The sequence below is a fragment of the Homalodisca vitripennis genome, chromosome 2 (assembly GCF_021130785.1).
Source record: "Homalodisca vitripennis isolate AUS2020 chromosome 2, UT_GWSS_2.1, whole genome shotgun sequence".
Lineage (NCBI taxonomy): Eukaryota > Metazoa > Arthropoda > Insecta > Hemiptera > Cicadellidae > Homalodisca > Homalodisca vitripennis.
In genome coordinates this window covers 80313374-80341039 of record NC_060208.1, presented here as the reverse complement: position 1 = coordinate 80341039, position 27666 = coordinate 80313374, and the positions used below count along the sequence as shown (strand labels likewise).

General features: G+C 31.5%; 1 protein-coding gene across 1 annotated transcript in view; it reads right to left on the bottom strand.

Moving 5' to 3' along the window:
* LOC124354242 (NFX1-type zinc finger-containing protein 1-like) overlaps positions 1 to 26955 on the bottom strand; it is a 54245-nt gene extending 27290 nt beyond the window's left edge. The window contains exons 1-5 of the mRNA XM_046804553.1: positions 26825 to 26955; positions 9482 to 12357; positions 7356 to 7439; positions 6740 to 7011; positions 2358 to 2498 (exon numbers count right to left, since the gene is read on the bottom strand). Of these exons, the coding sequence (XP_046660509.1) occupies positions 2358 to 2498; positions 6740 to 7011; positions 7356 to 7439; positions 9482 to 12194 (3210 nt within the window). The 5' untranslated portion in view covers positions 12195 to 12357; positions 26825 to 26955. The remainder of the gene's footprint in view (positions 1 to 2357; positions 2499 to 6739; positions 7012 to 7355; positions 7440 to 9481; positions 12358 to 26824) is intronic.
* Positions 26956 to 27666: the final 711 nt, after the last annotated feature.

Below are 27666 nucleotides of genomic sequence, written 5' to 3'. Positions count from 1 at the left end.
ATCTCTGACTGCTCTTAACTAATGATTGATTGAAAATGTAGAGAAAAAAGGAAATTCTTTTATTTTCTACATAACTTGTTATGGTTCTAAAGAATTTTCTAGAGATTGGGCGAATTGTCAAGCTATGCAGAACAAAAACATAAGATTTCACAGGAGAAAAAAAAACAAATATTATGCTTATATTCTAGCACTAAGAAATTGGAAAATCAAGCAGAAACCCCAATACAATAAAAGTTTACTAAATATTATAGATTCTCCCCTAAAATTAAAAAAAAATAACACTTCAGACTTGTTGCTTATTCAACCACCATCCAGTAAAACTCCAACTATAGATTTAGAGCCGCTTTGAAAGCGACCTAGGCAAAGATTTCTCACACATAGGGGAAGGGATGAATTTTAAGAAAAACTATATATGATCTTGGATTTTGTTGGAAAAAATGTCAATCGCAAAATACTGATCGAGAGGTCTGAAATTGTTACCTGGCATATTAAATACCTGAGCGTATGAAAAAGTTCCGAGAAGAAGGAAAATGTATTGTTTATATCAGTGCAACTTACATCAATGCTATCATGCAACTAGAAATGCTGGAACAGTCCAGAGGAGGTTGGAAGGGAGATAGGATTCTCGTTGCTCATGGTGGAGGAGAAGAAGATTTTGTAAAGCCCAAATTAAAAATGACAGAATATCATGATGATATGAACTTGAATCACTTTTCGAACTGGGTTCATGAAAAGTTAGTACCAAACCTAACGGCCAACAGCGTTGTAGTGATGGACAATGCAAAGTAAGCAAAATACTTCCAATAAACTTTCAATTTGCATGTCTACAATGGAATCAAAATATATTACCAAAGACTAACAAGTACAAAATTTTAAACAGCACAGAGCATGGCATTACCAACAATAACGAGATAGAAATTACTTACATAAAAAACTGTGTGATGAAAAGAAACACAAGAAAAACATTAATAACTAAACCGGCATCAAGAAGTAAAAAGACTTAAGTTGGTAAAGGAATAATGCATCCTGAATTCTATTCAGACAGCCACAGAAGGGGCCTTCCTGACTGCACTGGTGGTAGTGAGGGAAAGATAAGAGTGAGTAGTCTGGTTATGCCAGGGGCTACATCCCACCAAGTTCACAGAAAGCTGAAAGAGCTCTTCACCGTCCTCTGGTCATAATTGCTGGAACTAATAATATACTGAAAGAATAAACAAAAGAAAATTACTCAAATTTAGAAAAAGACGCAGTATCTAAGTAAAGAGAGAACTGTACACATAACAACAATTCCAAATAGATATGATGCAAATTCTACTGACCCAACGCATAATAAAATAGATTATAACAAACAATTATATAAGAAAAATCAAAGTAAGAATGAACAATGTAAGCATTATTACTTGGAAAACCTTAAGACAGATTATTTCACTTATCGTGGTCAGCATTTAAATTACCAAGGCAAAAAGAAACTGTCTTGTATGATAACAAATATCCTGAGCAAAATCTCTTTATGTAAAAACAAGTCTGTACCACAACATTACAACTGAAATCGCCCAACCAATTCTGTAGTCGAAGAAATAAATACAGTAGATATAATTACTGGACTCTTAACGCCTCATGAATGTGATATATCCCTTGTGACAACTTCAATAGATGGTTTTCAACTTTCTCCACCTGTGTCTACAACTGTTTTAAGTAGTGATTTCTCTGTTAACCCTTGTAAGACATACCATGTACAGCTGATAAAAATGTAATTCTTTTAAACCAAAACTGTAATGTAAGACCATATGCCTTGCCTTTAAACGTTAACTTTTAAAATATCAGCCACATCTCAACATTTAATAAAGATAGACACTTCAAAATTGGTATATAGACTATGAACTAAATGTAATTTGTGAATATATGCATGAACATAACGTAACATAAAGTTTAGTATTTATTATGATTCTTATATAACTTTAAAAAAAATTCAAAATACAAAATACAAAACACGTGTTAAATTTTTTTATAGTGGTAAAATATATTTTCTTAAAGATCAATTAGTAGTGAACAGAATAAAACAATTTTAATTTTCAACCAGAAATAACATTGTTATGATTTTTTCTGTGAAGCTCTACTCTGAAGCTAAAACTGCCTTGCCCTTAAACATTTAATTTACATGAATACATACAATTTTATTATAATCTTTTACCAAAGTCATTGTACATCTACTGAAAGTTTTAAAAATCCTACATCTCCAAAATTACTTTCTTTGACTATGATCATTTTCCCCTGTACCACTTGTTTGTTTGTAATCAGGATCATTGTTTAGCAATGAATAAACAACCGAAACTACAAACATCCATGTTTTTACAAACCTTCATGATCTGTCTGACTTGTCCTGCATATGTGGCCAAGATTGTTATTTCCTCAGGTTGGTATCCCTGCTGAAGAAGATACTTGGCAAACTTCACCACAAAGTCAGCCTCAAACTTGTTCATTCTGCTTACTTCATTTATCTGAAACACCCCATTCTCTAAATAATTGAGGAAGTTAAGTTGACTACAGTCCTAAGAATATAATTTCTTTGCAATGTTGGTATGTAAACAATATCACTACACAATAACAACGCTGATTTTCTTACTAAAAATAGTGTGACACAAGTCAGACAGCAGCACAATCAGCAACATTTCAAAAGATAGCATTTGATGTGTATTTTTCTAGGAAATAAAAAATTGATGGAGAAATTTCAAATTATTATTAATAATCATGCAACATAACATTTTTAATACCTTTGACTAGTCAAAAATGGTTTTAGAACAAGAGTTTTTTTTTATTGTTGGCTAGTTACTGAATTAATTGTTAACATTTTATATTTTTTTGCATTACTGTAATTCGTTTACATACAGTTTGGTAGTACTATAATTAAAATTCACAATTTTAAAGTATCATATGTTGTTTTCCATGCAAAATTTAAATTAATATTAAACTTTCTGCCCGGAATTAGAAAAAAGATTAAAGATTTTATTTACAACTCAAACATATTCCAGAATACGTATGAATAAGTATGTTAAATTGAACTTATACTATTTCACAATGTTAAAATAAGTCTCTTTCTATCCAGTTAGAAACTAAAGTCTTGTAAACTGAGAACACACAAGTACTATAGATGTTAGAAATAGCCCTCTCAAACTTATTACTATTTAAATTTTTAAGAGTTATTGGCAACTTGTTCATAATCTTAATGTAAAGATTGAAGGAGTGTTGCTGGATTTAGTAAGTCCACAACAATGGATGCCAATTTAAGGTTTATTTCTCATGCAATGACTGCATATCACACTTTATGACCAATCCGTGTATTTCTTCAATTCTTTTACAAAATGTCAGGTTTCTATAAATGAAAAGTGAAAAAGTAACATTATATAAAGTTATTTAAACAAAAGCTCACAATGGGCTTTGATGTCAGCACCAAGCTTTGATTCATCACATAGACATTCTCTGAACTTTAAATACTAAATTGGTGTGTGGAGATTTATTACACATGAGAAGACCATAAACCAAAATTGAGTGGACCATCCTCAAATCTTTCCAAGGATACCTCCTCAGGGTAAAGATGCTCTTGATAAGGCAACTAAACAGTGGACTCATAATTTAGAGTTATTCTAAGAAATTTAGAAACTACCTCAATAGAACAATAATCTTTATTTAGTTTTTTTTTCTTGAGAAAACAGGACTTTTAAGTACATTTCATAGAAATTTGCCTATTGCCAAAATGAAAAAAAATTAAATCGTTCAAAGTTTCGAAAGAGAATGGTTGTATCTCAGTTACTATGCATTGTATACCAAAACCAAAGAGTGTTTTAAACTCCTATGTTACAAATTACAATAATGTTTGTTCTTATATGGTTTCTGATATCTTACAAACTAATTTTCCACACAGCAGATGTTTAAGAGTGCGGAGTTGACGAATAGCACCTATTCGGCACATGCACATGGTGCCGAACCCATCACAGCATTACAAAAATAAGGCCCCATTACAAAAGGCATGTGTTGACCTAGAGTAATGTTCATGGATGAGCACTTTAGGGAACAAAGTACAGTAGAGTGTCAAAAATTCTGATGTCAAAAATCCGGACCATCCATAATCCGGATTCAATTCTGGCTGAAAAATATTTTGTTTATATATATACAGATTTTAAAAAATCTTCATATATTTTGTAATTTAAGTAATTTATTAATCACAGTTATACATAGATACAGTATTTTAGTTTTATATAGCCTATATATACTTTACAGGAAATGGCTAATGTATTTTTACTATAAGTTAAACATTTATAACGTAATGAATAGTTTTAATTACCCGCTCCACATAAACAAAAACATGATTTATGAATGATTGCTCATAACTTTTCATTATTACTTTGTCATTACCTCTTTTTTGGTTCATTTCGAAAATGGGAACATTTCAAAAATCCGGATGGGGTCGGGTCTCAATTAATCCGGATTATTGACACTCTACTGTACCGCAGAGGACATCAATGTGTCCTGGCAGGTGGAATGTTGGGTCAGCAAGAATTTAGTGTTTAGTGGGCTCCAACATTTCTGCCGAGACAGAACTTGCGGGAGGTCATCAGTCAGATTGTCTAATATAAGCATAGGATGGTGACGTGTGATCAGGAACCCTGATAGTGTCTCAAGGTGGAGAGTTTGCTCTCTATTGTTCGCAACATTTTGACTAAGTCCAGTTAGTGTACTATTAGACTTAGACCAGGTTGTGCCTAGCAGTTGAGCAGAATGCTCCATAATTAGGTCCAAGACGGCGTGGAACATTTGAGTGGTACCTTTAGAGGAGACAATTTTAACCAAGAAAGTGCCCAGGACTGTAGAGCAATATTTAAGTTTGAGCGATGATGACCTTGAGAATTTATGGTCACCGAGGAATGAGAACACTCTTCCTTTACACCACTGTCACTAGCTGCGAGTGAGGGTTCACAAGTTTTGTCATCTTGAGGTTGGGCAATATAAATAGCATGGTTGCTCCAAGAAGAAGGAAATTTTCATGGAACAATTCAATGGAACAATTTTATGAGCCTAATATTCGATAAAGACTGGACTTACTGAGACCACAAACTTCTGATAGAAACAAAGCTTTTCAAACCTACTTAGCAAATTCATTACGCGTGCGAGAACGGCTGCAGGCACTAAATTATTCTCTGTTAGGTTCTTGGGTCTATTGCATAGTCATGGAAAACCTGGGAGAACTCCATCATATTGTCGAGGTTGAAAGAGGTTACATTATAAAAATTACACATAAATCAATTGCGAAAATGTGATGTGGAATATCAGAAAAGAAACTTAGACTCAGCTATTACTCCTACAAGGAATTATCAAACTTCTCCACACCTTCAATATATTCTTAAAAACATAGAAACTAAGGAAATTGTATTGATGTGTTTTAATTAACAAACTTGCACTACTTAAGAAGCTATAGAAGAGACACTAAGTACAAATCAAGATCTCAGAAGACACAAAATTCGACTACTAGAAACAAACCAGGCACCACAGGTGATGAACCAACTGAACTACACCACTCACAACGAGTAAAACATCCAGTCATTAAAACGGACTTGTAAAAATAAACAGTTTTTGGTGACAACAAAGTGTCTAGTGTGGGAGAAGTGGTGTAAATAAGTTTATAATACTCTACTGAAAAATATGTTATATTTATCAAAAGATTGTTATACGGTGATATATAACATTCAACAAATAAGAGTTACAGTTTTGTTTTAAAGGTATTCTTTACATTTCTTTATTTAATATTAATAATTATCATGAATGGACATAATAGACACCCAGACAACAAAATGTAGTGTAATTTAGGTGAAGAGGCAATCTCACTATCTCATCAGGTGCACAAATTAAATGCACTATGATGTTTTAAACACGATCTCTAAGCACGGTGGAGCAACAAAATTTTCTCTGGTGGGAAGGGTTGATTCAATGTGAAAGTTGAGTTTAGCTCAGTTCAACTTCCTCTCAGTGCAGCATCTGAAATCTGACACTATTACAGACTCAACTCCTAGAATCTGGAGCCATGTTCGTCTGAAGAGATCCAAAAAAATTTGGCAACGAAGAAGCTTGAAAGGAACTCATTGCATTGTTTCAACATCAGAGACACCCAGCCTAGGAAATATAATGTAATGTACATGAAGAAGTATTCTTATTATCTCATCAGGTGAGTCTTTGAAAAAGCTACAAGACAGTGACACATTTACTTAGGACAATAGTAAACCTTTACATAAAAATTGTATTTTTGACTGATATACAACCACTTATGCAGAATAGACACCTCCATGGCAACAATACCAGATACAACACACATTACTACCTACCAGCTCATCATCTCTCCCAATATAAAGAGAAACCTCCTACATGGTTAAAGCTACACAACCGAAGACAGCTCTTGGTTCTCTCTTACAGCTTAGCTGATCAATAATTCTTTACACACTCAACGAGTTCATTGAAATAAGACACGGAACATTGCAACTTAAAAACTTAAATATTTTGATCTATCTTGTGTATTATCCCATCTGACGTGATTGCAATACTTTAAATATTTCAGAAAAAGAATATCTGTACAAATAAATGGATTATAAAGAGTTAATACTTTAGTATCAATGTGATTTAGCTTCCATTATAGTAATGACAGGGATGATACTAAATAAAATGACTGAAGTAAAGTTCAAAGTCGACTTCATACCTGTTCTTCAGGGTGGTTATGATCCATGAAGAATAAGTTATGGCAGACGCCTAGAATGTTTGGGCGACCTTCCGTGGACGAATGGTTCGTAAGATCAGAATACACAGCAGGGACGATCAGTGAGGCGAACTCAGGCCGCATGCGGTGCTGGACATCCAACTGGTAGCAATTTAGTCCATTTTTCACCATCCGCTCAAAAAGTGAGATGTCAAAGTTGAACTTCTTGCAGAGTTCATAGACGGCAGGATTTGGCCTTAACTGCTTATGATCACCTGAAGTCAACAAGCCAACAACATTGGTTGAATGTGAAATTTGATTTTACACAACACTTCCCATAACACATCAGCAAGAGACATAAATTACTTATACAGGGGGAGTGTGCATACTGTATTTATGAAGATGGAGGTCACTTTGCAACCTGCTTCAAGTCAGAACTAAGTCATCATAAATAATTACTTATAACAAGAATGTATGTAGTAAGTTTTTTTTAAATAAAATAAAGTATTTATGAAATTGCAACAGCTTTCTAATAATCTATTGAAAAAATTATTGCACAACTTATTTAACTTCCCCTTATAAAGAATCTACAATTAAGGCTGTATAAGGCATGACTCACCAATAAGAATTACATGTTGACAGTGACTGCTGAGAGATGTTACAATGTGTGACTCCAACACTTCAGCTGCCTCCTCGATCACCACTGTTACAAATTACCTTATCACAATTCCATTTTTTTATGTAGGAAATTTTTTATACAAAACATAGGAATTTATACACCACAGTTGTATACATTCTATGTATTTTGTTTACATTTAATTAGAAAAGTTAAACCAACGGTTATGGCAGATAAGAGACTAAAATTACTATCCTATATTTTGGATACACTTACAATTAACCTATTTAGCCTATAGTTTTTACCTAAGTCCGTTAATGTCTAAAAGAACACGGACTGATTTTAAATATTTTATGTAAAATTACTTTGTTTTTTTTAAATTACACTATGACCCTAAAACCTTAATTAATGTCTCAATTTGGTGTAATTAAAATTGTACAAATGACCGAAAATAAACTTTGAACTTACTAGTTTTTGTGTAAAAAACCAAGCATTTAAGATATGAAATTGTTATTAATTACATCTGTGTTAAAATAATATCAAAACGACACATAACTCTGGCTTGTTTATCCTCTAGCAAAAGGCCAAAGGATATACATTCATCATTGTAGAATTGTGCAAAATATGGGGTATGAATATTATTATTTATATCCTAGAAAATATTTTCATTGTTATGATTATTTTCAAACAAGTTTTTACAAACAGTTAAATGTGTTGCACAAAAGATCAGACTGAACACAGAAGAAGTTCTATGGACACTCTTATTGTGTTTTATTCACTTCCCCATCTTTATCTCCAATTCACAGTTAGCTGCTCATTCCTGGAAACGTTCTCAATGTTTCAGCACATGCTTGTAACTAACCTACTTGTACTGTTATTGCATGTTACTTGTACTGTACATCTTATATTAATGAACCATTTTGTTATTTGGTTTATTAATATAGGAGGTGCTCAAAATGTCCACCTAAATTAATGCACATCATTATACTTAAAACTCCTAGACAGAAACAACAACAACAATCAATAAATTTTTGTCATTGAGTATTGAGAGGTTGAAAAAAATTGTCAATCTATCCCAATCATATTTCTTGTTTTGATCCACTTAAAACCAACAGTCAGATACATAAAAATAATTATGTGATCAACAATCAATGAGATAAAAACACTAAAGAAGGCACCTTTCGAAAAGAATGAGAAAATAAATACATTTATTTATTTATTTTGGTACGAGTATTTTTAAGAGTCTTGTGGTAATAACAAGCAATAGAATATTACAATAACAGAAATACAAGAACTCATATCTGCGGTATCCGCTATTTTCTTCAGGTGTAAAATCTAAATCTTGAAACATAAGTTAAGGTATGTACAAACAATGTAAGACATGGTGACGATTCTGACCTGAAAATCATTACAAAAAGTAAGATGAAACCAACCTAATACGTTGTGGAGAAAGTTATTCATAAGAATACTTTATTGGAACGATTGCGGTGCTTGTAGAAGTGGAGTGGTGGATGGTGCTGTCAGACTACACACTAATAAAACACCACTTTACCATCATTAAAATTCAGGAATTTTAAAATTTTTTTATCTGCCCCTCTTTTCCATAGCCTGGTCATTGCTATCCTACCCTGTTTAAAACAATATGGTGGATGCATCTTATTACATGGTACAACACTGTGATGGTCTGAGTGAGTCACTGCAGTCTACATATTGACTGTACACCCTAATAATAAAGGACCCCTGTTTCTAGCCAAGAAGTTATCAAAACCGGCAGCTTAAATTTTAGGATTAAAACTCAGTGTTGTATGAAGTATTTAATTTCCCTTCTAAAAATATACGTGTTATTATGTGTAAGAATTAATGTGATGTTTTATGACCACAAGAGAATGAATGACATAATGAAAGAATCAATTTGACAATATGATCACACCAAAACGTTGTAGATTGATGCAACATATATATCAAAAATAAGTGTGCCCAAAACTGTATAAATAGTTACTACCATGTTGGTCTAAGGTATCCATCCTTTGATTTTAGGCATTTGTCGAAATGTCCAGACCAACAAGCAATATTGTTATTTTTGTTCTTAAACTAATACTTTTTTAATAAACATTTGCTGAAATACTTACCAATTTTTGCTCCAAGTTTGTTCAACATAGGTCTCAGTTTAGCTGCTGCTGTAGTAGTCAATCCAACGACTTTGGCTTCTTTTAGAACTTCCAGGTCTACTTCATTTCTTTTTTCATCCAATTGTTGCTCTAGATGTTGTATTGACTCCTCTAACTGGCGCATCTCATTCTTGATACCTTGAATTACACTATCTACCCAGGAGTGGTACAACATCCATCTCTGTTGTGGAGTCAGTGACCACACGCTGAGCTGACTTATCTTATACAACTCCACTTTTTGTTCTTCAGTCATTCTGGTGTTTCTAGGAAGCATTCTTTTCAAATATTGAATTCTTGCTTTCAAATCATCCATGTTGTCCCTATATGCTTCCATTATCATTGTTTGCTCTTCTTTATATATTAAATCCTCTCCTCCAAATCCAGCAATGCATTCACTTATTATTTTTATTCTGTTTTTGTATATTTCAGACTGAGTCTGCAAATCATAAATACTCTGTGCAAACACGGAAATTATTCCTTTAGAAGTGTTTGGTTGTTGTGATGTCATTCCATCATGATGTTCATTGATTATTTTAGTAATATCATGGTACTCATTAGAGTAATCATCTATATACATCACATCTAACCTTCTCCTGTTTTCCTCCATGTGCCAATTTATATCATTGATGCCATTCTCAGAATATGTTTGGATTTCGCTTCTTTTCTCATTACTGTTATCTTTTCCTTGGAAAACTCCTTGTTGTGAAGACAAATTACCAGGTTCATCAGTTTTAACATACAGTCCCTCCATTAGCCAGTCTACAATATTGGTTTTCATCATCTGCCATTTGGTTGTAGTACATGAAATATATGGCAAGAGAGTTTCAACTGCAACAATCCCATCTGTTTTAAGACTCTTAATGTCATTCTGTTTAGAAAAATAGTTTTTGGCTAGATTTTCTAGGATCTGTGCAAATTCTCTATATCCATAACGAGCACGACGTTTTTTTAAGTTATAATCCTCAAGTTTTTCGCTCTGGCTCCGTCCTCCAATCCTAATGATTTCTTTAGTTTTCTCCAAGATACCCTCCAGGAACTGATCTAAAGCATGATTTTTGAAGCAGACAACCAGAATTGGCGAATCGATATTTACATTGTCAAGAAGAGCTGTGACTATTTGAAGGCCAAGGAAGGTTTTCCCTGTTCCTGGAGGTCCTTGTATAGCCACGAATTCACTAGTTAGTGCTGCTTGGAATGCACGATATTGGGATGGATTAAATGAGCTCAACATTTTTGGCCAAGAAGGTTCCAAAATACTCACTTGTTCATCAAAAATTTGATAAGTAGCTTTATTTTGCTCAGCAATATAAATGGGTATTTTAGGAAGTGGATCGACTTGAACAATGTATTTTTCCATTGGGAATTCTTCCATTATCATTTTTTTAAGGGAGGTCAGAACATGGAAATAGGGCTCAAAAAACACTTTAGAAGCAGCAACTGTAAACTCTTCTGCATATATATCATTGCACACATCATTATGCATTTCATTGAGCTTCACAATAATAGTCTTATTCTTGTTATCAACTTCAATTACAGTCCCTAAGAAAAAGGAGTTGAAGTTGTTTGTTGTAAACAACAGCAATGATCCAAAAATAAAAAATTGAGAAACCACTCTCCAGTTAACCTTTTGATCTAGTTGTATCACGTGACCTAGTTTACCACTACTTATAGAAGCATGTAATATTTTTACATTGTGATAAAAGTAAACACCAGACTGTTTACGTTGAAACTTGTCACTCAAAGTTAAATATTCTGTAATACCATCTCGAAGTGGAGCAATAAAATCTTCACGTAAAAGTTTGAACTGAACTGTTATGTAATGATCCACACCAGCATAAGCACCTTCTATAATATTTTTCTTAAGTTCTGGAGGTTCTTCAAACAGATCCCTTCTTGTGGGAAGGATACTTATCAATTTTAACTCATTGTATTCATCAGCAGAAACATCTTGATTTGTAGATTTTTCTCTTCTAGATTTCTCATCAATCAGTATAAACAGCTTATCAATATCTGAACTTACACTTTTCATCATTACTTTTTCTTCTAAATTTTCCATAACAGTTCTTGTTAAAGTTAATGCACATTTAAGGTAAACCAGAAATCTACTAGGTAAAACTTCAGCAGCAAATTTGGATAATTGAATGAAATCTTCAAAAAATTTTCTAATTTGTTCACACCCCTTTTCTGTCTTTGTGCAATCTTTTATATTTTCTAACATGAAAGTTTGAACTGATATTAAAAACTTTTGGTTGACAACTGATTGTAAAATATCATTTCTAAATGGGGTTTTTCTGGTACAAAGTCTTTTAAGCCCATCAAATAAATCCATAACACCCAAAGTATCTTCTGGTTTAAAATTTATTAAATTATATGTTACATCTGTTATAGTGCCCCAATATGTTTTGTTTGCCATGGCAAGTAAAATTTTTGTTAGTTCTTGAACATTGGGTTTTCTACCCTTATTGACCCTTGAATCATAAGCCTCCGCTGATTTATGATTACGATTTTTATCTTTGAATAATTTGGGGCCAGTGTTAGTTGAGCCACTACGAGTTTTGTTAAAGTTAGACCATAACCTAAAATGCTCACTTTGGCAATTATTTTGCATCGCTCTTCTTGATTCTGATTTGTACAATGAACCAAAATTTCTGTCTGTTTTTTCATGATCACTCATTTTGTTAGTTCTTCTTTAACTTTTTGTTGAAGTAAAAGTTACTTTTTACTTCAGTGTGTGTTTTAAAAAGCAACTAGTTTAGTATCGTTATTGTTGTATGGTGTGTAATTGCACATCTTGCTTAAGCCATTTTCTTTTACTTCTTCAACAGCATAAACAAAATCTGAAAAAATACATTTTTGTCAAAAACAAATTAAAATGTAATATCAAAGTTTAACATTCATTAACAGAATTAAGTGAAAAATTTCAATTCACTTAGACATCTAACAGAAACTCAACGTTAAATAAAACTATTAATTATAATACAAGCTATTCTTTAGCTATAATTCATCTGGCTACACATGATATAGATTAAAAAAGATATAAAAGCTTCTTGTTATGAAGAAACCAAGATAATCAATGAGAATGAAAAGTGATTTTTGGAAAAATCATAGAAGTATGTATTTAAATTGATGTGACGTTAAATACCCTTGGAAACGACTTGCTGCAGTGCTTTTAAACAATCTATTTTAACTAATGAAGATTTTAAACATGTTACTTCAACGTTCATAGTTTTTATTCCTATTAATTGCAACAATTTTTACTTTCACATGGTTGTAAATAGATGAATGTAACTAAAATGTATGGATTTTATGTAGTGTGTATATTAACACCAATTCGTGTCTTCAAGACACTAAATAAAGATTTCTGATTATGGTGCTGATCCTATTAGAAAACATTAATTTTATAAATAAGCAAATAATATTTGTAACATTATATTTATAAAAGATTGCCAGTTACCCGCGGCTTCACAAGCAATTTCACTTTGAAAAACAGGGACATCATAAGCTTATTCTTTTTAAATGGCATTCTACACAATCCTGAGATAAATTATAGTCATTGAAAGATATTCCAATTTCCTGATCCATTTTAGATTTAAATTTAAAGATGTTTTTTAAAAAAAAAACTGTTTTTTTATAAGTACATCTGAAATTTATCAAATTTCTCTCCAATATTTCAAAATATCTATTACGTAGCTCTAATGACCAGTAACAATAATTAATCTTTTTAAGCCTGTGTGGAGAAATCCTAAATCTAATAGTACACTAAAGACAAAGTCCTTTGCTTTTCAGTTAACACACTTATTATGTGATACATTATGGCATTTTACTGTAATAAATTAAAAATCCCAATAAAAACAAACCAGAAAAAGAAAAGCTTCTGCACGTAACATGAAATTTGAAAAGTGTAACTAACTTTTACAAACGAATAATAGCATTCAAAATAAACCTATGTACCAAATTTCATTCAAGTGCCTCTGAAATTTCCCAACTTTCTCTCCAATATTTCATGATATTTTCAGCATTTCAGAGAAAAGCTCTAATGATTTCATTAAAAATTGAACTATTTTTAAGTCCTTAGCTTTTCAGTTAACAAACTTATGATATAATAAATTTTGGTTAAATGCCATAAATATTGATTTTCACCCCGATCAAGAAAATATGTGCATACATAAGCTTAGAGCTTAATTCACAATGCATCTGTTCATCGCTTGTATTCTGCTTCTGATATGAAGGGAGGAGTGTGCCATCCCTTTGTTTTTCCTTTAAATGCAATAAAATTATTAAGGGAGACAATCAGATTCGATAACCTTATGTGTAGAACATCCAAATATTGGTTCATCAAGGTGGGTTTTAGAACACTATTTAAATATTATTTTCAATGCGTTAGATGGTTATTCGTCACTGGTGTAATCTAAAATAAAAATGAGATAGTAACCTTGTCTTTGCAATCCGCTTAACACTAATGATCAAGCACTGTGTAATTATTTAGTATTTTCTAAAATTTAGATGTAAACCAATGTTTTTTTCCACTTTGGTGGACTTCAGCTGAAAGTGTCAACAACTGTTTATGGTCTGTTACATTTGGATTACGTGTATTATAACAGGGGAGTCACTCTCCTATACTTCTCAATGTTAACTTAGGTACACTTTACACAAAACCCTGCAGAGATACAAGGCTGAAACTTTGTATACTTATTTCACGGTATTTAGTACACACTTGTATGCGCTTGTTTTGTTCTAAATTGCTTGGCAACCGTTTTATGATTTTTTTAAAAAAAAAGCTTTCATAACTTTTAAAAGTTTCAGTTTTTTTATTTTTTTAAATAGGGTTTTAATAGTACTTTGTTAATAATCTCTCATCTAAATACTCAATGTATATTCAAAAGTATGTGTAAAAAGTTTCAGGCCTCTATCTATTATACTTTCCGAAAAAAATGTACCTGAAGGGAAAAAAACACATAATTTTCAAAATCGCTAATGAAAATAAATGTAATTGAAGTTTGTAGAAATTTTACATTTTAGTACTGTCCTGGAGCATAGGATGGGTTGTTAGGGTCTTCACCTTCTTCCTCACCTTCCTCTAATAGCATCCTTTTCAATGTAGTGTCTTTTCGGCATTTCTTTGCTATTTCGTTGACGGCTTTTTCAGCTTTTTGAATTCATACCGCGTCACTTTTCTTTAGTACCGTGACGCAATTCTGGCCCGGTTATAGGCCTACCACTTTAAACACAAGACACTTGGACACATTTCCCTTGTTGTAGCTGGACACTGCTTCATAAACATCGAATTTCAGAGTATCAACTCGAACAAACACTTTCCTAAGAGCAACGGATTCGATAGATCTGTGAAATGGTGTTTTATTTGCATCATCACAACTTCTGGCAGTATTTCCAAATACCTCTAAATACAAAGACCATAGCTAAAATAATCAAAACTATAAGTACTGTAAAACGTTCTGTAGCTCAGAGCTGGGCGGCGCGACAGTAAATTTATTTATAACATTATGCAAGCATGTGTTAACACATTTTTTCATGGCCTAAACTAAATAAAACATATATAGTGTTATATATTGCCATAAACCAGAAGAGTTAAGCTACTCAAATATGACAAGACAAAAAAATCGAAAAAATTAAAAATTTGGAGGTCAACTCCCCTATTATAAGTACTCTCCAGATTTATTAAATATTTCAAGAAACCTTTCCAATGTTTTTCTCTTTTAAGCCTTCCTTGAGCTTCTACAAATATTTAAAATTAGCCAAATCAGACCAGCTGTTATCAAATTTTAGTGATACTAACAAACTTCATCTTATTTTATACATCAAAGCTAAGAAAACAAACATGTTCAACTTTTTCTTTTAGGTTAATATTGTACTGTTTTATAATATGTATTCAAATTTTGGGTTGATTTTGTTCTGTTCCTATTTTATCTTATTTTAAGTAAATTGTTTACTGTTTCTACGATATCTAAATCAGTGAACCAAAATTGAATTTACTGAATGTGTAATCCCTACTTTATGTGTTACCTTCATATTATATTTTATACTTTTGTGTGATATTAAAAGTTGCAATTGTGTGTTCTAGTTTAAAATTGTGTTTCTTTTTGCTGTCCTATCCTAAAAAAGTATATATATATATATATATATATATATATATATATATATATATATATATATATACATATATATATATATATATATATATATATTTTATTCTGTCAAAACATAATGTTATCACAGAACAGATGACTATACTTAATAGGATCTTTCAGTTAATAACATATTTTTACTGCAATGCATTTAAGATCACCTATGTGCCAAATTTCATTCAAGTCCCCCTGGAATTTCCCGCATTTTAGCTCCAATGATTTCAGTAACAATTGAACTATTGTAGGCCAGTGTGGAGAGGAAAGGGTGTCTGAAGTCAAGGTCCTTAGTTTTTTAGTGAACACACTTGACTTATTATGTAATAAATAATGGCATCTTACTCTAGTTGATTAAAATCTCAATAAAAACAAACTCAGACAAAGAAAAGCTTCTGCACGTAACATCCAAGTAAGTGTAACTGACTTTTACAAATTTACAAATGAATAACAGCAAACATTTACTATCATTTTTATTTTCACGTGATTAAATTTGCGTAAATTATTATACATATTATTGTTGGCTTTGACAGGTGATTAAAAACATATTTACTATTTGCTGATTAAGCCAAATCCATAAATATAATGGATAATGGAGTGTTAAAGGAGTTTTCAAGACCAGAGGGGCGTAGCACGGAGGGATTTTCAAAATAGGAATAGGCCTGTGTGTTAACCAGGGACCTTAAGAATGTCCATGTAAAATTTTAGTTCAATCGGTTCAGCAGTTTTTATTTTGAGTGAAACACACACACAAACATACAGAGTGACAACATAAGATTGTTTTATATTAGTACAGCTATACTAAATTGCTGATTTTATTGTTATACAATAGTACAGCTATACTAAAATGCTGATTCTGTATTTAAAAATTATCCATGAGTGTTATATGAATACTGATTGCAGTATTATCAACTAAATAGTGAATTCATAATACTATTCATTAATGAATATAATAGTACAAAAGTTACTTCAATGTTACTAAAGTATAAAACATAAATAATTTAAAGTTGTGCTTGTGTCAAAATCGCAAACTCTGACTGCTAGATCCCATGACCAACATTATTTCCCGTTTTCTACCATTTCTTGCAATAAGCAGCCCACTGGCCCATTTCCTCCTGAACCCTAGATCCAGTAGTTTCTAAAGTAGGATACTATTTTATGTTTTGCATGCATTCTTTTAGAAATTCATAACAAATATTTTCATACTCAATACATTAATTAATTGTTATTGCTGCATTCATAAAATTCTGAAGTGTATTTATGTATCAATAAATATACACTTGTCTTGTTATATATTAATTTTATGAGGTTGAACGTACAAGTGTAACACTTTTGTAAACAAAAACTTCGTTTGGCAAAACAATGTGAGATAGCAAAATGTTGCTAGAAATCATTTTAGAACTTTAAAAATAAAACATGAATAAAAACTTAGAAATAACCATTCATTTTCCAAATTGTGAATGGCCGTCAACTTAAAAAACGTAAGAGTTATCGAAAAGTGTTAAGTGTAATAAAACTTGTCAATTATTACATAACATTAATGTGTATTAATAAAGTGGAATATTGTGTCTGTCTTGGTAAATAATTGAATTAAAACTGTGCAATGTTGAATAATATACAGTAATTACATCTAGGATGCAACATCATAGAATACTGGCACTTGAACAACTTCCTTCAAAAGCTGGAGTCAGATTAATTAACAGTTTTAATTCAATTATTTACCAAGACAGACACAATATTCCACTTTATTAATACACATTAATATTATGTAATAATTGACAAGTTTTATTACACTTAATCTCCCCGAGAGCATAAAAAATGTCAAAAGCACAACCCTGTTTAAAGCTCGATTAAAGGACCTTTTAGTGTCTGAAGTGTTTTACTCTGTAGATAAGTTCATGTTAAGCCGCTTCGACCACTAATTTTCCTAACTTATTACCAATATTGAAGGCATGTATGAATGAGAGAGAGAAAGTAATTTAATGTATGTATGCGTACAATGAAGGAATCTTAGAATAGTAAACTTTATTTATTGACGTTTTCAAGTGCAATGTAAAATTGTTTAAAAGCAATATGATTGATTGATTGAGTAATATTGTGGAAATAGTGGTGAAATGTCATAATATCTATCAGATTCAAACTAAAATTTGTACTAGGACAATATACACAGATAAGTTACAATTCATTACTCGTATAAGTTCTCGACCATTAAAAGTCCTTCGACCAATAGAAAGTTTCAAAATAGTTGCTATCTACATTATACAAAATCATGACAAAATGTAATGTTATGAACATGCATTCTATAGAACATTAAGTTTAAATTAATGTCTAGACAAATAAAAAGTTAAAAGCATCAAAACCTATTATCCTTTCAAATCTTCCATCGACCATAGTCAATAGTCAGTTTGAAACAAATAATTTATATGCTTATTTTAATCTTTGTATGTTTCAAGATGATTAAGTAATAACTATGAATTATTTTACCATATTAATTGAATATATTGAGAATTGTTATAACGACAGCCATAATACAATTTTTTAAACTACGTGAAGAGATAAAATATCCCTTCTGGTTTAGTTGGAAGAAAGATATATTTCACATGTGCTGTTACCTCAAATTATTATAAAGTTTGAATTTTCTTCTATACTTTTACAATTTTGAATGACCGCATTTATGGAAAGAATATTAAGAATTACAGTAGCTTTAAATTGCTTAAAAATATTGTCTCAATTCTAATTTGTGTTGTAAAATATCCCAGAACCGAAATTTTGTACAATTGTAAATGGCTGCTATCCTGAAACTTTCTATTGTTTGAGACTATCCAAAGAACTTACCAAACATTGTATGACTTCAGTTTGAATTAGCTATAAATTATGCTAATCCTGTGTTCACTATTATTCCTGTAATAATACTGTATATTATTCAAAGGTTTGTACCATCGTAACATGAAAGTTGGCATACGACTTAACTCATCGAAGCCCTCCTCTGGAGGTACTTGCGGAACACTTCAGAATGCAGTTTCCTCTTTGTACTTGACACTCACTGATGAAGATGAAGTATTAAAAGTCATAAAATCGCTTCAACCTAGTAACTCATTGGGCAGAAATGGAATATCTACTAAAATATTAAAAGCCAATGGTGAACTCTTGGTCAGACCTCTTTCTTTTTTAGCAAATGTGTCTTTAGAAGCTGGTGTTTTCCTACAGGATCTTAATACAAAATTCCTAGATAACACTGTTAACTGGCTCCCATGTTAAGTTCATGAATCCCAATCTCTGCACTCTATTCTCTCTCACAGCTCCAGGATTTTATACATTTGATAGAAAAATACCCTCTTAAAATTTATAAAAATAAACTTTATGAATGGCTATTAAAAAACCCTTTATATAATATTGATGAGTTTTTTTCTATTAACAAAATAGACTTTTAATGATTGTTTTAAGATAAACTCATAATATAACTAGTATAATTATCAACTAGACAATTAATGTCTTATATTGTTATATATATAATATTTATGTATTATACTTATTAAATATTATTTAGAGACAATGCTACTTAGTCTGTAGCTGAATTAGACTTTGTCAATGCATGTAACATGTTTTACGACAAATAAACTAATTTATTATTATTATTATTATTATTATTTCACATAATACTCATTAGGAACATAACTCTGAACTTTAGCATGAAATATGTTCATTACATTATCCATTGCTACAGAGTATACAGTTCATAGCTTCCAGAACTTTGTTCAGTACATATTATGGTTGAAGATGCTGTCATATTTCTGTATAGTTTTGGAGTAATATAAACATACTTTTTATTAGCATTCTTGATGTTTGTGACATTCACTGTAAGAAAACCTACACCTACATTACTCGTCTCATCTTGTTGCTCTATGTAATGTTTTGTAAGACTTTTATAGGAATATCATGTGGAACTCTGACATTAACAGGGAAATTTGTAATATTATCTCTAATTAAAATTATGTTTAAAATATGTAAGGATTGTTTAATTGATTGTATAGGTAAAAGATTTATTCGAAAATTTAACATTGTTCAGTGATCCAAGAAATCACTTACAATACAATATCAGTTCAAACATTTTATATCTTACTCAAGCAAATAACTAACCTAATACATAACTCTACACTCGAGGTTAAAATAAACAAATCATACCAGAGCCGCCTTGTGACACATATAAGTTAAAGAACAACAACAAACATGTAATCCAGTTCTATGCACACTATCTCAAAAACATTCACTTAATTTTAATTTGTGTAAGTAGGTCAATACATATGTACGTATTATACATAGAAAAGGTTAAAATTAGCACTACAGGGATGATTTTTTTTCACCAGAAGTGAAGTGGGCCACCAAACTGATGGCAAACACTGAGGTCAGGGGATGGAAAGAACAATGGCTAGTGGCCAAGAGTAATCAACCAATGTGGAGTCATATTATAGTTTTTTAGTCATAATACAAAGGCCCATCCCATTTCCTCATTTGCCATTATCATGGCTCTGCTGAGTCAAACATTTCCTACAGCTCCAGGTACTGTGATGTTGTTTTCTTTTCCCATCTCCTAGACTTCCAGTTCTGTTTTATTAAGCACATTGAATTAAATTGAAAAAATCTTTATTCACAAAGTACATTATGTGAGTTATGTTAATGGTTTCTTGTTACCATTGAACGATGCCAAATGGCAGAAAAAATCCTATTACCTACAGTATATGTGAGTTTTAACTCTCTACATTCTATTTTATTGTAATTCTATTATATATCACCACTCTACGATAGACTCCACATTACCTGCAGTAGAGACATCATTCAGAACCTCAGCATTACAGCGAAATGTCGTCTATTGTTTTTGAGATATGTCATGGTCATTGGAGGTGAACTACACTTTAAAAGCAATCTATTCCATCCAGAGCAAAGCTAGGACACAAAGAGAAACATCATCTGGAGCCCTGGCATAAACAGAGAAAGTTTGCTTTTATCTCTGTTGTAAACTACATTTAATTAAAAACTATGATCTCTGCACTCTATCTTGTTTTGCTACAATTCCACAATGCCTACATTAGGTACATCATTCGGAACCACAGCAAGGACAGCAAAATGTTCCCTAGCGTCCAATAGCTAAGTGATGTTCATTGTAAGAAAACTACATTCTCATCAACTTTTTCTGTTTTGTTATTCTGTATATGTCAAAATTCTGCTAGTGAAGCGTCACCTGGGATTTTGAGGTAAACAAGGAAATTTCTCACAGCATCTCTCAGGTAATTTAATATTATTTGAAAAAATCCAATCTCTGTGCCATTCTCTCTCCAGGGGTACCCCTACATAAAAACTTCAACTGCACAATACCTTATATTGGTGGTCAAAATCCACTCCATCAACCCATACTTCCTACCTTTCAGACCACACCTTCATCTTACATACAGTATGTCTTTTTTTAGTTTTTGTAATATCATATCAATTCTGTAATGACCACTTTTCAAACTTCTTACGAGCTTACTCAGTAATATTTGTTATGAGTGGAAAGTGAGGGAGGGGAATTGATAGCGTATGGAAATACACAGAGGGGTATTTAGGATTTGAGTATGGAAAGCTAGTCCATTAATTCATATGCTATGTTAAAGAGGTGGGCTGACAATGATTTTTTTTAAAATATGATGATATTAATGATAACAATTTTTATAGTACCCCAAAACTATACAGAAACATAACAGCATCTCCAACCATAATATGTAGGTACTGAACAAAATAATTCATGAAGCTATGAAGCATTGTCCCTATGTACTATTTAGTGATGGATAATTTGACGAACATACTTTCCTTAATTGTTTATCAATGACAGTTATTCCTGAGAATACTTCCAAAGCTTGAACATCCTATCGGTAATATCAAACATTATAGGCAATAAATAATTTCTGATTTAACACTTTTACCGTATCACCGGTCTGTGAGACCGGAGGGGAATTTCATGTTTCTGAAATTGGCACTACTGGTGTTCGGTTGCCCCCTCCACGCTCAGTAGCTGTCAACCGGTCTCTCCTTAGCCGTTTTTGATTGGTTTTAGTTTGTCTAGGGCGTTTGACCTTGAATCAGTCCAGTTACTTTGTGAGCGCTACGGTCTACTGTACCGGACGATACGGTTACTGTAACTATTCTACCGGTCTGTCATACCGGGTGATACGGTTAAAGTGTGAATAGTTATTACGTGTTTGTATATATTAGTTTTATGTTTTATTATAACTTGTTTGTATAACTTGTTATATTAATATTATACCGGTATTATACGGTAACTTTATGTTATATTATATAGTTATTATATTATAACTTATTTGTATAACTAGTGACTCAGAAATTTTAAGAGTGAACTAAGGAAGATTTAACGAGCGACATTTACAACTCCTACATAACGTTGAAGGGGATGATAGTGACAATGAACCTGTTGACGATTCGGATGAAGATCCAAACTATGTAGTGTCTGATAACGAACTAAATCAAAGTGAAAATGATGATAGTTTTGCTGTTGATGAACCCCAACTGGAAGATGAAGATGACATCCACTATAGTGTCGAAAATTATTTGGTTCAGGAATCTGAAGATGACTTTTTTGGGGGGAAATATGGTAGCGTATGGTGCAGAAAGGAGCCACCTAAGCAGCGCAGAACACCTCAACATCCTTAGAGCAAGAGCCTTAGGTAACAATCCACTCATTACAAGATTTGAATTCATAAAACGTCTGACCTTAAAACTTATAAAGCCTCACATGAACAGAAGTTGCAAATCCTAATGAATGTGTTCCTAGTGACAAACTGGAAAAACAGAAGACATGTTCCAAGTGCCCAGCTGCTAAGGAAAGAAAAACCAATTACAAATGTATCAAATGCGGACACCCATCTGTTTGGAGTGCAGCAGAAAGTTGTGAATTTCATGTGTTCAGAATATCTAAAATCTGTGGATTCTTTTTTTGTATGTACTTATGCCTTTTTAAGTTTTAATTGCTTTGGTAAAAATGTATGTGTATTTCTGGTACTTGTAAATACAGCTTTATACTATACCAGTATTCTAGAATATTATTTTCCATCCTAAATTCCCCAAATTATTAAATTTTATAATTTTTTGCAATTATAAAAATTAAAAAATATTAATTGTAGTTTTGTTATCAACAGGGAATAGTTGTAAATATATTTTGTGTTTATATCTGAACTAAAAAACAAGAATAGCCCAAAAACAGCAAAAAACCTCCCTCAGGTCTGTGAGACCGGATGATACTGTAAGTGATTGTAATTTCATGATACAGTAAAAGTGTTAAACTGAATTTTAATTCTACAAATTTCCATGACATTTGCAAGTTACATTGTTGTTATGAAAAGAAATTTAATAATGAAAATTCTAAAAAAATATTAGATAAGTTAAGTTTTTAAGTATCATGATATATCAAGACATGCATGGCCATCATGCTGCACAGCATTGCTACTAATAGGAACACAGTTCTATGTGGTCTTGAAGGGTGGGATGGAAGTAACTAATATAAACTTATCATGCCTAAATCAATCTAATGAGACCTTATTTAGTTCTTTAAATTTTTCTCAAGTAAATTGAGGGAGGAGGGGTTCTGCCCGAAATCCTAGAGCCCTTACAATTACACAGCAACAGGTAGCTAGATTGTATTTGTCGGATTTTGGATTCACTCAACTTTAAAATCGTGGACAGGGTGTAGGTGGAAAGAGAGCACAGCGAGTCTAATTTTCAATTCTCAATGGAAAAGTAATACCTATAAAGCAGGAGGTTTTCGCAATCAGTTAGATTAGTGATACTATAGAACAATTTTGATTTCTTTTTACAGATGTAACTGTAAAATAAAGTCAATTTTGAAAGTGTTTATACGTTAATATTTCTTTAGATTTGACACCCTCCCTAAACAGAACCACATGCAGGGTAAATAGACCCATCCCTGCCTGTCCTATTACTCCAGGACAGATATCACATTGCCTCCAATAGGGATGTCATTCATAAGCCAAACACACAAAACATTATTCTGCTGAGTTATTTAAAGGAAACTAAATCCATGCAATCTACCTTGTCTTTTATTAACATAAGGTCTTATATATTAAGTGAATCCCAAAATGATTTACTGTTTATATACTAAAGCAATCCTAACAAAATTGTAGTGGAACTACCGGGATATGGCCCTCTTTAATTTAAAAATGGTTCATAAATATCCTTTAATCCAATCCAATATTTTCAGAAAAATTGCTGCATTGAAAAAAACATCGAAACAGATTGAATTATATAAGCTTATTTGTAGATGATTAACTCTTTTAACACCAAAATCTAGTTTACCGAATGTTTAAAAAAAATATATATATATTAAAAATATAATTTTATATTTTTAATCCTATTTTAATCAATTATCATAAAACAAATTTTGTTTCTGTAAAACATTAAGCACAAGGACAGCTGATCAATCAATAACAATAGTTAACAACCTATATGGCCGGATTTGTTTAAAAACTAAAAAGCTCTCACATAAACTATGGTGAGAGGGTTGATTTAGTTCCATTTCACCTTTGCTTAGTGCAGCATTTGAAATATAAGACTGCCATAGACGTGACTCTTGGAATCCGGAGTCCATGTCCAACTAAAGAGATCCATAAAAAGTCGGTGACAGGGGCATTCAATTCAAAAATTTTAATTAGCTCCTACATTGGTAAAATTTATGGTGATAATGACAGCTTAGATGGTCAGAAATATTCTAAAGGTGGTTTTAGATCATTTTGATGGTATCAAAAAACTTATGATCAAAAAGTTTATGAAAGATGTATTTAATACTAATTTTTAAAATATAATGGGCTATTGACAAAGCAATTGCAATCTAAATGTTGTAATGCATATTAAACAAGAAATGATCTCCCCTTCTAAAAAACATAATTTTAGAACAACTAAATAGTTCTTTATACCTTTTATTCTATTTTAAATTGTAAAAATGTTAATAATTAAGAGGTTTCATATGAAATTTATGAATTAGATCTAAAATTAGAATTCAGTTTAAATTAGTCTACACATGATTTTTTTAAAGTTTCACTTATATTTTCTCCTGAGTTAAAATTCTAATTTTAAAATTATTTTAAACAAAACATTTTGTAGAGATGCATTTGTCATTTTATTTAGCATTTTAATTTCAAAAAGTTAATTACAATCATTACTATATCAATTTTGTAATTAAAAAAAAATAATTTGATAATTACAATTTTTTTTTTAAATTTTAAAGTAAATAAGAATTTGAAATAATTAACCATTTGGTCAATTAGATCAGCTTTTCTGTTTGTTCTAATAGATTCTTTGTGAATTTTTCATAGTGTACGCAAAACTTGCATTACATTTTTATAAACTGCACTCTATTTGATAAGCTAACGAAACAAATAATTATTTATTCTGTTGTACAATTTAAAATCGTTGGCATTATATCCATCTGCACCTAAACTGTGCTCCACAACACAAATGCTAATTTTAAAACTAACAGGAACAAACAAATAATTAATAAATTTACATTAATAGAAGTTACATCAATAAATAAATTAATAAACTGGTCATGGACTGTCACACTCGTTTCTCGCTACAAGGTTTTGACCCATGTGAGGATCTTTTCTACACATATATATGAATTTTATTGATTTATTTTTTTAGGATGGAATTAAATGTATTTTTCTTCCTTTCAAACTTACAAGATTGTATTTATAGTGATTCACAGTTAAGAATGAACCCATTTTATTAATATGAATTGTTTCTAGTGAGTTTTTTAGTAATAATATATTTATAATAGTGACCATAATTAACAGCACTATAATTATTTCTGGAAGTATTCTCATGTCTGAAAGTAATGGTCTATTTTATCTGTATTTTGCTAAAATTAACTCATATTTGCTTTTTGCTTAGTTTTAATTTAGTATTTTGTGTAATACATCTATATACTGATATGAATAATTAATTAATTATTACTAATTATGCTACAAAATAGCTGTGTCATTTGTTCAAGGCATATCTTGAAAACATATAAATTTGGTAATCCAGGTTTACATTTTAATTTAGTTCATTATATATCACCTATATTTATATACGAGTACAATGTTTATTTGTATGCATAATCAAATAAAATTTTGTTTAAGATGCACTAAGTAAGAGGCTGAATTTGAATATTGTTTAATGTTTTTATTAAAATGTAATTTTGACAAGGTTTTGTAATTTTGAATAACTTTAAAATTTGAGAAAACATATTTATTTTTGTAAATATATAAATATTTATTCTCTTATAAATAAGATATTTGTGCACATTATAACCTACAAAACAACAAAAATTAGAGCATTATCTTAATTTTAAAATAAAAAAATATAATACATATAATTTTAAAACAATACTGTAAAATCACATTTTGCCTCCCAGTAGCCTACTACTGTAAGTAACCATAAGGTAAATGGCTCTATGTCAGTTGGTGACACACTCTAGAGCTCACTTGGCTATTCCCACATCTAAATTGCTTGGCAGCCAAATGGTGATCTCTTAATCTAGATACAATCCCATGTAGGCAAAATAAGTAGCATACAGTTCACATTTATTTATGGCTTATCCATTAGTTGATTTAGATATTATGACATTGTTGAAGTTTTAATAATTATACTACAAAATATGTTTAACAGTTTTGATCTGAAATATTGATCAATGACAAAGACCAAACTATTTCACTCTGTCCAACAAATACTGAGGTTATTTAATTTGTGTAGCCTACCTTTTAGTACTTTCTCCACTTTAAATTATAAGAGATAGCACTGTAATGAACCAAAATATAAATGTTGGCTTTCATGAGTATATTTTAAAAACCTCCTCTTTGAGACAAGACAGCGAATCACACAAAATTGTGTCTGTATGGATGTAGTTGAAATTGAAGAATAACTAGCAAATGATAAAAGAGAGTACACCTCAGTTCTAACTTTGCCTGACAAAAGAAGGAAGACCTTCTTTAATTTAATGTATGTAATTAATATTGAAAGGATATGTCCTGTATTTCCATACTTAAAAAATGCTGAGTAAAAATGTCGGAATTATATAACCAATTAAAATTTTCCGGATTTTGAAAAAGTATTATACTATACTTACAACCTCCAAGTTTTTCTCTTGATGGCAAATCTTACTAAATACACTCAGCACAAGAGCAGAGGACATCACCGATCTGTAACACGATGAAAGACCTGTGTCGAGTAGTAGGAGAGTGAGTGAGCCCTGGCTGCCGCTGTCAGGCAGTCGGTGTAACTCAGGAGGCGCTGGGAAATATGTGTTGGGGTGGGGGAGGAGTGTAGTGCGTTATCAGAATCAGCTGTTGATAAACAAAGATGACGGAGTTGTATTGTTTCGTCACAGCTGCGGGGTGGTAAATGATGACTCAGGCGAATATAAACAAAAATATGCCAAGATGCCGTCATTACCGTTTCCTCCGCAATTCAAGTGACGAGAGAAAAATATTGTACGAGTATACAAATAGACTTTAACAAAGACAGGGGACTATTGTTTAAAGTAATGACATATCTATAAAATCATAAGGAGAATACCAGGAAGAGATGTTTGCATGATGTAGAATATCCGTAAAGATGATATGGTTCCAGGCTCTCACACGGAAAGTTTTTTTTTTAATTAAACCGTTTTGTGGTAACAATTTGGATCCATACGAGGATTTAGAATGATTCAAGAAGATGTGGCGTGCCAGGCTAACACATAGTACTAGTTTACATTTATTCAAGACCAAGTGATATTTAACGAGGATGATTAAATCTGTGAAGCAACCGGACATCCGAAGTTCATGCCACACTAAATTTCAGTTTTCAACTTATTGTACTATTTTGCTTTAGGGCTGTAATTAATCGTTTCATTTTATTACAGTAAAAACTAACGTGTTCTTCTGGTTTCATTAATTTACAAAATTACTGTTTGCACTTAGTTTAAAT